General features: G+C 41.2%; 1 protein-coding gene across 2 annotated transcripts in view; it reads left to right on the forward strand.

The window, feature by feature from the left end:
* The window catches only part of Nup107 (nucleoporin 107), a 36,703-nt gene that overhangs the window by 21,334 nt on the left and 1,541 nt on the right, over positions 1 to 13,828 (forward strand). For both annotated transcript variants that reach the window (XM_027392334.2, XM_027392335.2), the window contains 10 exons: positions 45 to 93; positions 1,217 to 1,286; positions 1,587 to 1,705; positions 2,842 to 2,880; positions 3,339 to 3,489; positions 5,217 to 5,329; positions 6,280 to 6,382; positions 9,037 to 9,197; positions 10,591 to 10,716; positions 11,324 to 11,437. In XM_027392334.2, coding sequence (XP_027248135.1) covers positions 45 to 93; positions 1,217 to 1,286; positions 1,587 to 1,705; positions 2,842 to 2,880; positions 3,339 to 3,489; positions 5,217 to 5,329; positions 6,280 to 6,382; positions 9,037 to 9,197; positions 10,591 to 10,716; positions 11,324 to 11,437 — 1,045 coding nt within the window. The remainder of the gene's footprint in view (positions 1 to 44; positions 94 to 1,216; positions 1,287 to 1,586; positions 1,706 to 2,841; positions 2,881 to 3,338; positions 3,490 to 5,216; positions 5,330 to 6,279; positions 6,383 to 9,036; positions 9,198 to 10,590; positions 10,717 to 11,323; positions 11,438 to 13,828) is intronic.

The raw sequence follows: 13,828 nt of genomic DNA on the forward strand, positions 1-13,828 counted from the left end.
TCATGTTACCATTTCTGCCCCCTTTTGTTTCTTCTCTTTTGAAGTTGGACCTTAGAAAAGGTTTTTGAAGAACTTCAAGCCACTGATAAAAAGGTAAATGTTAAAATAACCCTGTTACATATAGCAAATGAAATTAATGTTATGTAGTTATGCACTATAGCTAAAAGGGGGAAAATGTGGAATTCTCATCTCTTCTTCATATTTTCTTATCAAAATAAGAGACCTTTAAAATAATGTTTTTTGGATAGGGCCTGGTGGTCCATGTTGTTACCCTAGCACTCAGAAGACTGAGACAGGATACCATAAGTTCGAGGAATGGCTGAGCTACATACTGAAACTTCCTTAGGGTTTTTTTTCCCCTAGTAACTAAAGCATATGTATTTTCAATAATAAAACAATCCTAAAATGTGCCAGCAATACCTATGTAACTAATGCCTTCCAACCCTGTTGTCCTTATTTCCTCAGATAGTAAACCATACCAACACTTATATCCTGTATCTTTCTCCATGGCCTTTCTAATAAGTGTACGTGATGTAGATACTGCAGTACAGTGTCAGGGGCTTTTCAGATCGCATCACTCCATAGTTTGTCTTTCCAGTTAGTGGTAATCTTTCCAAGTTAATTGCTATATTTTAGCCAACTTTTTAATTTTTATTTTTTGTTTTGTTTGTTTTTAAGAGAGATAAGGTCTTACTGAATAGCTCTAACTGCCTGGCACTTAGAATTAAGCCCAGACTGGCCTCAGACTCCTGATAATCCTCCTGTCTCACACTTCCAGGTGCTGGAATTTCAGGTGTGTGCCATCATACCTGATTTTAATGTTCTCTTTATTTTAAAAAAAAATATGCTTTTTCTTTAGGTTAGCATTCAAGGTAGTGGATTTATCGTAGTACCTTCATATACATGTCATTATACTTTGTTCTTAGTTGTTCTTCCACTGTTCTTTTTGATAGCTGCATAACATTTTGTAGAGTTAGGTGTAGAGATTTTTTTATTTTGTTTCCCACTAGAAGATACTCAGGTTGGTTCTGGTGCTGTAGATTGTCTTATGGAGGATAGTGTTCAGTTTTGGGTTCGTGTGCCATGGATATATTCTAAAGGCAGCATCCTTCTCATGTTCATTTTTAGCTTCATATATCATTTTCAGTGTAGCAATGAATACATACATCCTTCAAAATGAACACAGAAGACTTATGACAATGTAAAACTTTTTCAGAGAGTTCTGGAAGAGAATCAAGAACATTACCATGTAGTTCAGAAATTCCTTATCCTGGGAGACCTGGATGGTAAGATGCAGCTTTATTTTACTTTGCATGAGTTCTTCCTTTCTGGGTGGTCCTTTTTGTAACTGTCGTGGAAACAGTACACATAACTCACTCTATCTTTTAGTCATCCACCGCTTCAAGTGTAACCATATTTATTTGTCACTATAAGGCAAAATCTGAGCCAAACCGGGTCTATCAAGTTGGAGAGTGTCCCATGGTGGGTGTTGGCAATGAGACACCAAGACACCATGGTTGTCCTTGGGATGCTTGTTTTTCTCTGATTGTGTTCTCACTGTCAAACTTTTGTTTGACGGTTTATAGGTTTGATGGATGAATTTAGCAAGTGGCTTTCCAAGAGCAGAAGCAATCTACCCGGACACCTCCTCCGCTTCATGACTCACCTTGTTTTGTTTTTCCGCTCCCTGGGATTGCAGACCAAAGTAAGTAAACATGTACAGGGTTTCCTGCCCTCCATGCTTTCGGTTAGCCATCTGTCATCAGGACCATCTCAGGTGGTCTCCTACCGAGAACTCATTGTCAGTGACTTGTTAGGTTCTATGGTCACAGAATGCTGATGCTTGCCTGATTTTGAAGAATTTGGTCCTCATTGCCAACTAGCTAAGCTAATAGAACCAAAATTAATTCTGTGAGAATTAAAATCCTTTCTGTTTTTCATTTTTCTAACTGACAACATTTTGGAGGGAGTATATTCAACACCATAGTAACAGAACAATTGACAAGCTTGGGCTTTGGAGTTAAGAGTCTTGAATTCAGATCCTTACTCAGTAACTTCTACCTCTGTGATAGAACTCCTTCCTTCCTCTGTAAAGTGAGGACAGTATCTACCCTGGGTATCTAAGAACTCCTTTCTTCCCTATAAAATGTGGATAATATCTACCCTAGGTGCCTAAGAACTTCTTCCTTCCTCTGTAAAGAGAGGACAGTATCTACCCTGGGTATATAAGATCTCCTTCTTTACTCTGTAAAACATGGTCAGTATCTACCCTAAGTATGTAAGAATTTCCTTACTCTATAAAATGTGGGCAGTGTCTACCCACAAAGAGTTATGGTGGGGTGGGGGGGCAGTGACCTGTCTCAATAGATAAAAGCATTTGCCACTAAGTTATGTGACTTGAGTTCAAATGGAGCAAGAGAATTGACCCCCTACAAGTTGTATATAAACATACACAATAAATGTTTAAAAAGAGGGTTTTTGGTTTGGTTTGGGTTTTTTTTGTGGTGGGGAGAGGTTGGTTTTTTGAGTCAGGGTTTCTCTGTGTAGCCCTGACTGACCTCGAACTCAGAGATCCACCTGCCTCTGTCTCCCACCCCCCAAGTGCTGGGATTAAAGGCAAGTGCCACCACTGCCCAGCAGTTGCTTTGTTTTGTTTAGGTGAAAAGAGTTGTGTGAAATGAAGCAATACATGAGCTTTGGTAAGCATTTAGCTAGGGTAGTTACCACTTAGTGTAAATATTAAATTCCTTTAACAATTTCAAAATAGAATTTTTATTAGAAATCATATTATTGTACCTATAAGTAGTTGTGTTAATAACTGAATTGTTTTTTCCTATGAAGGAAGAAGTTTCCATTGAAGTTTTAAAGACATATATACAGGTAAGCTTTTCAAATCTACAATTTGATTTTTTTTTTATTTTAATGAAAACAAAAATAAAATGGTATTGTTTCAATTTGTGTATAAGTGTTTTTGCCTGCATGTTTGTATGTGCGCAATAGAGATCAGAAGAGGGCACTGGAGTAATGGATGGATGTGTCCTACCATTTAAGTGCTGGGAACCAAACCTGGGTCCTCTACAAGAGCAATAAGTGGTCTTAACTGCAGAGCCATCTCACCAGCCCCCAAATGATACAACTATAATACCATATGGTCTGGAAGCCATCAGACTCCATAGAAATCTTTGAATTCTTGTAGATACATTTCTAGAATTTCTAAGTGTTAACAGCCAGAAGTACATATCTATGAGTCTTTCCTAAATATATTTGAAATTTTGAAGCCAACTATTTTCAAAGCACTGCTAACTTTGATTTTGTGTGTGTGTGTCTGTGTTTCTTAGCTTTTAATAAGTGAGAAGCACACAAACCTCATCGCATTTTATACTTGTCATTTGCCTCAAGACCTTGCTGTCACCCAGTATGCACTGTTTTTGGAAGGTGTTACAGAATTTGAGCAACGGCAACAGTGCCTGGAGCTGGCTAAGGAAGCAGGTAAAAAGTAGTTAAGAATTTCATCTATTGCCAGGCAGTGAGTGGTGGCTCAGGCCTTTAATCCCAGAACTTGGAGAGGCAGAGGCAGGAGGATCTCTCTGAATTCAAGGCCAGCCCGTTCTACAGACTGAGTACTAGGACATGCTCAGAAGCTACAGAGAGAATCCTTATTTTGAGGAAGGAAGGAAGGAAGGAAGGAAGGAAGGAAGGAAGGAAGGAAGGAAGGAAGGAAGGAAGGAAGGAAGGAAGGAAAGAAGGAAGGAAGGAAAAGAATTTCATCTGCTACTTCTTTTTAGGTATATATTGTATAAAATAATGAGGTTTTTTCTTTATATATTTTTTTCTGCAGATTTTTTTTATTTGAATTAGAAACAAGATTGTTTTACATGACAATCCCAGTTCCCTTTCCCCCTCCTCCCCTGCCACCACCACCCCCCCCAAACTAAAGCCAGCTGTCAGTCTGGGGAGCAAGAGTTCCCTGATGTTCAGGTTAGTTGTTTCTGTGGGTTTCACCATCCTGGTCTGGACTCCTTTTCAGGACCCCTTTCACTCTTCCTTCTCTGAATCTGGGTTCCAGTTCAGTTCGGTGATTAGTTGTGGGTATCTGCTTAAAATAATGAGTTTTGTTATGACATTTTTCAAATGATACTTGCAAGTATTTTGATCATTTTTATCCCTATGTCTATTCACATTAAAAAAAATGTGTTTGTGTATAAAGAACAAGAAGTAGGGGATTTGCACATGCTAGGATATGAACATGCCACAGCACATGTGTGAGGTCAGAGAACCACCTTAGGCATTGGTTCCTCATCTCCACCCTGTTTTGAGACAGGGTCTGTAGTTTTCCTGCTGCATAAGCCAGGCTAGCTGGCACCAGGGCTTCTGGGATACTCTGCGGCAGCCTCCCTCCTTCCCGTAGAAACACTGAATCTACTGCATCCCTCTTTTTACCAGGCTGAGTCTGGCCGTCTTAACTTGGGTTCTCGTTCTTTATTGTGCAATATCCATTCCGCTCCCTGATAGGCCTTCGGGCTCACTTTCGTTTGGCTTTTGTCTTAATATTCTTCTTTTGAGGAATAAAAGCAGTAGAAATCTCAGTGAAATTCTTTTGGAAAATGAAAACAACTTGTGTAAAAATTTTGGTTTTGGTTTTTAGCGAAAAATTCTCACTGTGTAGCCCAAGTTGGCCTGGAACTTGCCCCAGGCTAGCCTCAGATTCAATGATCCTCCTGACTCATCTACCAAGTGCTGGCATTACAGACATAAGTCACCACAGCCAGTCTAAAATATTTTCAAATGATATTTTCTGTAGTGTTTTCCCAAGTGTATGTATTTAAAATGAATTTTTGGCAGTGCATACAAGTTCAGGTTACATGATGGTCATGTGGAGAGCAGAAGCCAGCCTGCAGTTGCTTTCTTTCTACCATGTGGGCCCTGGGATTTGAACTGGGCTCAATAGACTTGGTGGCAAGCACCTTTATATGCTGAACCGTCTCACTAGCCCTATCTATGTATTACATCTTTAAGAAGTTGTTCTAGGGTTTGGCGATGTAACTTAGTGGCAGAATGCTTATCTAACATCTGTAAAGCCATCCATTCAATCCTCAATGCCAAAAATATGAAAAAGAATTATTCCAGATTTACCAAGTTGTTGTAACTATTTAGAGAATATTCACATTAATAATTACTCTTTGGTTTTTGTTTTTTCATTTTCAAACATTCCTTAGATTTGGATGTTGCAACAATAACAAAAACTGTAGTTGAGAATATTCGAAAGAAAGATAATGGTGAATTTAGTCACCATGACCTGGCTCCATCCCTAGATACTGGCACGACTGAGGTAATTTGGGTGAGGGGGGTTGAGTTTCATGTAACTTATAAACTATCTTATTCCTTGCTGAACTCCTTCTTTAAAATACACTGAGTTTTGTTTGTTTGAGTGGGGGGGGGGGTTCTTGGAACTCGTGAACTCACAGAAATCTGCCTGCCTCTGCCTCCTGACTGCTGGAATTAAAGGCATGCCCTTCTTTTTAAAAAACTGTATGTCACTATAAAGGGCTTAAAATTTTTTCATATATTTATTTTCTTTTTTTAATATATTTTATGTGCATGGGTGTTTTGCATGCGTGCATGCATGCATGCATGTATATCTGGTGTTCAAGGAGGCCAGAAGAAGGTGCTGAATCCTTTGGAACTAGAGTTGCAGACAGTTGTGAGTCAATATGTAAATTCTGAGAATTGAACCCATGACCACTGGAAGAGTAGTCAGTGCCCTTAGCCACTGAGCTATCTTTCTGGCCACCAAGGTCTTTTAAATGGCAAAAGTTGGCAGCAATTTTAAGGTTTTATTAAAACAATAAATTATGGTCAAGAAGGAGTCTCTTATTGAGCAGACCTGTGTTGGCTTTTTGCTCGTCAGGTTCTGGCAGATGCTTTAAAAGCTGCTGACTTCTGTCTTTAGGAAGAAAGGTGAAATCTCAGAAGGGCAACAGCCTGGGGCTGTGGCTGTGGCTCAGTGCTTGCCTAGCATTTGTGAGCCCCAGAGTTATTTCCTGCGTCCCATATCCAATGAGTTAGGTTGGTGAGACATACAGTGAATAATTCCACATAGTCTAGTGAGTTCTTTCAATAATTGAGTGGAGAGCTGTTAAGTAGAACAGAGGAACATTGGCTTCTTTCATAATTTTATATCATGAGGGGAAAATGTTTCCATTTAGAGTGTGTTGTAACTTCCACTCATTTGCAAGATAGCTTTGAAATAAATGGGTTTTCTCTGCTTCCGATGACCAGGAGGACCGTGTAAAGGTGGATGTGATTGACTGGCTGGTATTCGACCCAGCACAGAGGGCAGAAGCACTGAAGCAGGGCAACGCCATCATGAGAAAGTTCTTAGGTGGGTTGTCCTCTCACATTTTATCAGATCCATATGTTCTTTTCTTTTAACTTTTGTTTTTGCAGAACATTTCATATATTTCATAAATAAATGAGAAGGAGGGACACTTGAGATAGCTTACATTAGTACCAGGGAGCAGGGTGCTCTTGGGCAATCAGTTGCCTCCACCTGTGTACCCTCAGTGATCCAGTGATCCATTGGAAAGCCATCTGAATTGACTACAGCATTAAGTAGTCATCTGTTCGTTCAGTAACTGTTTATTGGGGCTGAAGAGCTGGCTCATAGTTGAGAGCACTTGCTACTCTTGAAGAGGAACCAAGTTCAGTTCCCACCACCCACATGGCAGCTCACAACCATCCATAGTTCAGGTCCAGGGGATCTTCTGGCTCCTGTGAGTACCAGGTCCACACATGATGCACATAATTCATGTAGGCAGAACACTCATATGTGTAAACACTGAGTAACCTGATAATGACAGGCCTATGCTAATTATCTCTAACATACTCAGTCTTTAATACTAAAGTCACAGTTTTGACCTTTGCCCATTATCAGTGACAGGTGCTTGTTGTTACTACATCTATTTAGTATTTGTTTTTGAGTGGGGAGTATGTGTGTACCATGGTGCATGTGTGGAGGTCAGAGGACAGTTTACTCTTCTTACAACTTCTCTCATTCCACCATGTTGGGCTTCTCAATGAGCATCTTTACCTGCTGAGACGTCCCCTCAGCTAGGCCCTCACTCTTACAAAGCACAAGTTGCATGGTCTCCTGGGTCAGTAGTTTGTTTGTTTGTTTGTTTACGATTTATGTTTATGGGTATTTTGCCTGCATGCATATATGTGTTCCATGGATCTTCTAGAACTGGAGTTACAGACAGTTGTGAGCTGCCATGTGGGTGCTGGGAATTGAACCTGGGTCATCTAGAGAGCAGTTGGTGCTCCCAACTGAGCCACTTCCACAGCCCCAAGTCAGTAAGTAGTTCTTTAGCAGAAGCTGTGAAATATATCTCCAAACAGGAACACTTGACCAAGGACCACACTTCACGTGCATGTAAAAGGCTGAGAATTCCCACAAAGAGGTGCATAGCATCGATCCCCATGTAGCAGGCCATATGCTAGCGTAAACAGCTGAGCAAAGCTGTGCAGGAATCCCATCCAGGTACTCATTATAAAGGTTTCCTCATGTTGTTCAGTCTCAGAGTAAATTGACTTTACGAACCATTAGGGAATCCATTATTTAGTAATGTCCTAAAATAAAACTACGTCTTACAAACAAAACTGTATTAATAAACCACAATACCAAATTTGTGACAGCCTAGAAACAGGAACTAAGAAAAGAAAAACTAATGCTTCAGAGATTAAGAAGCAGTTACGTAGTTCACCATTCCTGAGGCAGAACTTCTAGGACTGTACTGCAGTAGAGAACTTGAGCTGAGTGCAAGCAACCAAGAGAGTATGCATGCATCCATTTCTCTGCACCCCTGACTGTGGGTGTGACACATGCATCCATTTCTCTGCACCCCTGACTGTGGGTGAGACACATGCATCCATTTCTCTGCACCCCTAACTATGGGTGTGATGTGATGCATTGGTTTGGATATGAGATGACCAGCTGTTATGAGGTTTTGCTGCCTTGACTTTTCTGCTGTTTTGTGTATTATAACTTGGAACTGTGAGCTAAAGTAGACCTTTCTCCCCTGTGTTGCCTTCTCTTGGACTATTTTATCATAGCAGCAGAAAAGAAATTAGGACACTTTCCAACATGGTTTGCAACCTGAAAATCACAGGCACTTGCTTACAGTCATCCTAAAAATGGTACCGTCAGCCAAGAAAGCCTTCCTTGCTGGAGAGATGGCTCAGAGGTGAAGAGCACTGACTGCTCTTCCAGAGGTCCTGAGTTCAATTCCCAGCAATCACATGGTGACTCACAACCATCTATAATGAGATCACGTATGCCTTCTGGCCTGCAGGCATACGTGCTGGCAGAACATATAATAAATAAATCTTAAAAAAAAAAAAAAAGAAAAAGAAAAACAAAAAACCCACCAAACAAAAAAAGTTCTAGATGGAACTCTGGCTTTGCTGTGTTACTAGTTAAACCTTGAAGAACTGGCTTCCCCAATACTGGGAGGGCTTATGTAGCAGGCGTGTATCTGGGGGAAGATGCAGCCCACAATTTCTAGTCCCACCAAAGGGGAGAAAACCAACTATTCTGTCAGGCTTTGTATCATGAAACCAAATCCATTTAATAGTAAATTCTTGCTGTAGTAATCAGCTTTGTATATAGTGTCATAGCCTCAGACTTTGGGAAATGTCACTTCTCTAAGACATAGATGTATGTGAAAGTAACTGTCTGTGTTACCTTACACTGGGAAAGAGCCAGCCCACTAGAGATATCTCCAAGACCTTTGGAGAGGTATGAGAACTGAAATATAAACATGTAATCAGTGATTTGATACTGTAAGAGGCCAGTACACAGACAATCTAGATATGGTATCACTCATCTTTAATCCCAGCACTTAGGAGGCAGAGGCACAGGCAGGCCTCTGTGAGTTCAAGGCCAGCTTGATCTATATGGTGAATTCCAGGACAACAGTATATAGAAGTCCATATATTTTGAGGTTTTTTGTTTTTTGTTTTTTTTCTTTTTCACAGCATCAAAGAAACATGAAGCTGCAAAAGAAGTGTTTGTAAAAATCCCTCAAGATTCCATTGCAGAAATCTATAATCAGTGGGAGGAGCAAGGCATGGAGAGCCCACTTCCTGCTGAAGATGACAATGCTATCCGAGAGCATTTGTGTATCAGAGCCTATCTGGTGAGACTGAACAGAGAATTAGTCTTTGTGATTTTCCCGATTCACTCTTGGAACTTGACTACGTGTATAATTTTTCATTTTTAATTGTGTGTAGGTGTGTGCTAGTGGGGATGTGCATGTGAGTGCAGGGGCCTGTGGAGGCCAGGGGCATCCGAATCCCTGGAGCTGGAGTCACAGATACTTGTGAGCTGCCATGTGGGTGCTCTTAACCCCTGCTGAACCATCTTTCCAGCACTTGAACTTTTTCCAAAAGTGATGATGATTCATCTAAGTTCCCCTGTGATGCAGGGCTGACTAACTTACAGGATTGATGCCATGACCTTGTCGTTGACATGTGTCTGTCCATTGCTGATTAGGCAGGAATAGACGTGTGTGGTGCCTGGAACTTTTTCTTTCCTTTCTTTTTTATTTTTAAAGATTTATTTATTTATGTATATAGTGTTCTGCCTGCATGTATACTACACACCAAAAGAGGGGGCACCAGATCTCATTACAGAGAATTGTGAGACGCCATGTGTTTGCTGGGAATTGAACTCATGACCTCTCAGTGCTCTTAACCTCTGAGCCATCTCTCCAGCCACCCTGGAACTTTAAGATTGTGTGTGTGTGTGTGTGTGTATCAACTTTAGTGCTTCTGCTCTTGGCAACGACTTAAAAAAAAAAAAAAAGACTAAATGTTCCATATGTATTAGAGTAAATTAACATCATACTCAGTCAGGGTTTATTCAGCAAATAAGTGATTGCTGTGGACATGTAGTAGGGCTAAGTTTGAGGATAGAATTTTGTCTTTGACTATAAAAGCCAAGAGACTAATCAAGAAGAGAAGTAGACACGCCTGCCTCATAGTGACTGGTGGCAAGATGCACACACATGAGCACAGTGCTGGGAAACAACACAAAACACCTGGTCAGTATCGGTTGCTTCATAGAACATTCCCTTACTTGGATTTTTTTTTTTTTTTTTTTTTTTTAAGATTTATTTATTATGTATACAGTGTTCTGTCTGCATGTGTCCCTACAGGCCAAAAGGGGGCACCAGATCTCATTAGGGATGGTTGTGAGCCATCATGTGGTTGCTGGGAATTGAACTCAGGACCTCTGGAAGAGCAGTCGGTGGTGCTCTTCACCGCTGAGCCATCTCTCCAGCCCCTGGAATTTTTGAGTAAGAATTATTTCTAAGAACTAGCACTTTTAAATACCTCTTGAGCAATAAAAGTATGAAAACTTTCTATATTCTCAACAATACTTGGGAAGCTGAGCCAGGAGGATTGTCATGACTATGAGGCCAGTCTGGGCTTCATGTGAGTTCCACACTGACCTGGTTTTAAAGAAGACCCTGTCTCAAAAACAAAATGTAAAATCACGCGTTTCGTTTTGTTTAACTTGGTGTTTAGGAAGCCCATGAGACCTTCAATGAGTGGTTTAAGCATATGAATTCAGCTCCACAAAAACCTGCATTGATATCTCAACCAACTTTTACAGAGAAAGTGGCTTTTGAACACAAAGAAAAGAAATATGAAGTAAGTTAATGTGAGTCTGAGATGAGCCTCTTTAATCTTAAAAAATTGAATGTATTTTGAGGGGTCATTTTTTTTTTAAGCATTTATGTTCTGGTTGGAATGGGATTTTCCTGTTACATATTCTGCTTTGAACCGTGTTCATTTTTCTGTAGGTAATCTTGAGAAATGGCTGCTTGGGCATGGTGGCACATGCCTTTAATCCCAGGACTTGGGAGTCAGAGCCAGAGCTATACATAGTGAGATCCTTTCTCAGAAAAACAAAATAAGAAGGAAGGAAGAAATGCCTTTAGATATTAGTATTCATTTACTAAACTAATATTTTATTATTTCATCTATCTGCTATTCATTAATAGTTTTTCTTTATATACATGTCTTGCTAAATTATCAACTCTTATGGCTGATGATCTTGTTGCTGGGCAGCGGTGGTGCACACCTTTAATCCCAGCACTCGGGAGGCAGAGGCAGGTGGATCTCTGAGTTCAAGGCAGCCTGATGTACAGAGCAAGTTCCAGGACATCCAGGGCTACACAGAGAAACCCTGTGTCAAAAGGACAAAATAAGAGGACTTTTATTGGGTCCATCACAGCTGCTTGTGTTTGTTCTGCAGATGGACTACAGTATTTGGAAAGGACATTTAGATGCCCTCACTGCTGACGTAAAGGAGAAAATGTACAACGTCCTGTTGTTTGTTGATGGAGGATGGATGGTAGATGTCAGAGAGGTAAGTTATGTGTTTTGTTTATAGGTTTAAAAATAAGATTAACAAACTGGTGAGGTGGCTCAGCCAGTAAAGGCACTGCTACCAAGCCTGGTGGCATAGTTCAATCCTCAGGGTTCAAATGGTGGAGAGAAACAACTTCTGCCAGTTGTCCTTTGACCTCCACATGCAGACAGACCCACATGTGGGTACCCTTACACATACATGTAAACACACACAAGTAAATTAATTTGATGAATATCTTATTTAATGTGTATGAGTGTTTTGCCTGCATGTATGTCTGTGCACCATGTGTGTGTGCCTGGTGCCCATGGAAGCTAGAAAAGGGCATCTAATCCCCTGAAACTAGAGTTAGAGAATGGATATGAGTAGCCGCCTGGGGCTGGGAGTCCACCTCAGGACCTCTGGAAAAGCAGCATGTACTCTTAACCACTGAGCCATCTCTCCAGCCCCTTTCTTAGAAAATTTTTTAAAAAGCCAACAACAGTAACAAGAACCATATACACTGTATCTTCTAATGTTCCTTCTTAAATAAGAACATCTAAGGTTTTATGTAAAGTTAGTAGTTATAATTTCCCTGCCACCCCCCACTCCCATGTTTTAAGCTTAACTGAAAATGCTACCTTGGATTAGGAGTGTTTCATTCTTTTTTGGGTAGGGGGAAGGTTCCAGGCAGGGTTTGTTTCTCTGTGGCTTTGGAGGCTATCCTGGAAGTAGCTCTTGTAGACCCCCTGACTGCTGGTTTAAAGATAAATTCTATCAAACCTGAGTCCAAGCTTTGATGTGTGTAACTTAACTTAGAAATAGGTGAGTCTAGTACTATGAGACATAAAGCAGTGGCATCCCTGTGAGCTACCCACTTAGATGACTCAGCATGTTCTTCCTTAAATACTACAGAGTAAGAATGAGCTGCAAAAGCCAAGGTGGCTTATGCCTGCTACCCCAACATTTGGGGGGCTGAAGCAAGAGGATTATGGGTCAAGGGCACTCTAAACTGTTCCTCCCCACAAGAGAAGTAAGTGCAGAAGGAAAGCACAGCAGATTTTGTTGTGAGTCCAGATGAAGAGATCACTCTGGCTGTGGGTAGCACTGTGCTGGAGCACTTGCTTGGCATGATAGAGCCCTGACTGGACCCACAGCACATCAGTACAGGAAAACAAGGTTGGCATGGTGGAGCCCTGGTCTGGACCCACAGCACATCAGTTAAGGTCAGTTAAGGAGAAACAAGGTTGCTTTTACCTGGAAGGGGTCTGGACAGGATGCTTAAGGGAGTGTTGAACAAGTAGTGGAAGTGCTATGAGATGAGGAAGACACAGATAAGGCAGTGTTAAGAAGGGAGAGGTAATGAGGCCGGCATTAGTTACTTTTCTTGGTAGTATTTCTGGTGTCTTTTCTTCTGCCATCCTTCATAACCTCTTGTGTTTATAGTTTCCTTATTTTTTTAATTATGTAAGAAAATGATCCATTTCCTCTCCTTGCTCACCCTTCCTGCCACCTGATTCTTGTTGCTAGCTGTGTCTTCATTGTCAGGTTGGTATGCTGTATTAGACCACAGGACCACCTGCAGATAATGTACATGCCCACCTAATGGTATTTACTCTCGTTCCTTTAGTGTGGTGCCAAATGCCTACTAAGAACCAGCTTAGGAGAGGATGGTTTGTTTGGGTTTGGGCTGTGAGGGTTACAGTCTTTGGCAGCAGGAGTGAGAGGCAGCTGGTATGTCTGCAGTTAGGAAGGAAGGAATGTGGTCAGGCTATGAAACCTCAAGCTCTCTCACTCACCCTATTACCCACTCTAAGCCTCCCCCTCCCTAAAGCTTCCAGAACATTCCTAAACAGCTCCACCCTCTGGGGACCCAGTACTCAAACACTTGAAACCTATGAGCGACATTTCACACTTAAACCACAGCAAGGCCTGACCCTGACCATGATGGAATGCTAACTCCTGCGTCTTGGATAATTGGGATGTCATTTTGAACATTACTTGGTTCTGCAAGTCATATGCACTGGGGTCTTTTCCTCCTCCACCCTTCATATCACATTTATTGCTTTTTCTGTAATTAGTTGCTACATTTCCCCACTTCTCTAGCTTCTTTTCTTACAAGAGTGAATATTAACAGGGACAGGGCTAGGATAGGGCCTCTGATTGATGCTTTTACAGATAATGGGATTTTCAGGGTCACTCCTGAGTTGTTTGCTTATTCATGGTATTGGGATTGAGGCCAGGCCTCGCATATGCTAGGCAAGCGTGGTACCGCTGAACCCTCAGTGTACTTTTTGTTTGTTTTGTTTTCTAGACAGGGTTTCTCTGTGGCTTTGGAGGCCTTCCTGGAGCTAGCTCTTGTAGACCAGGCTGGTCTCGAACTCACAGAGATCCACCTGCCTCTGCCTTCCG

Source organism: Cricetulus griseus, assembly GCF_003668045.3.
Source record: "Cricetulus griseus strain 17A/GY chromosome 1 unlocalized genomic scaffold, alternate assembly CriGri-PICRH-1.0 chr1_0, whole genome shotgun sequence".
In the NCBI taxonomy this organism is placed as follows: Eukaryota; Metazoa; Chordata; class Mammalia; order Rodentia; family Cricetidae; genus Cricetulus; species Cricetulus griseus.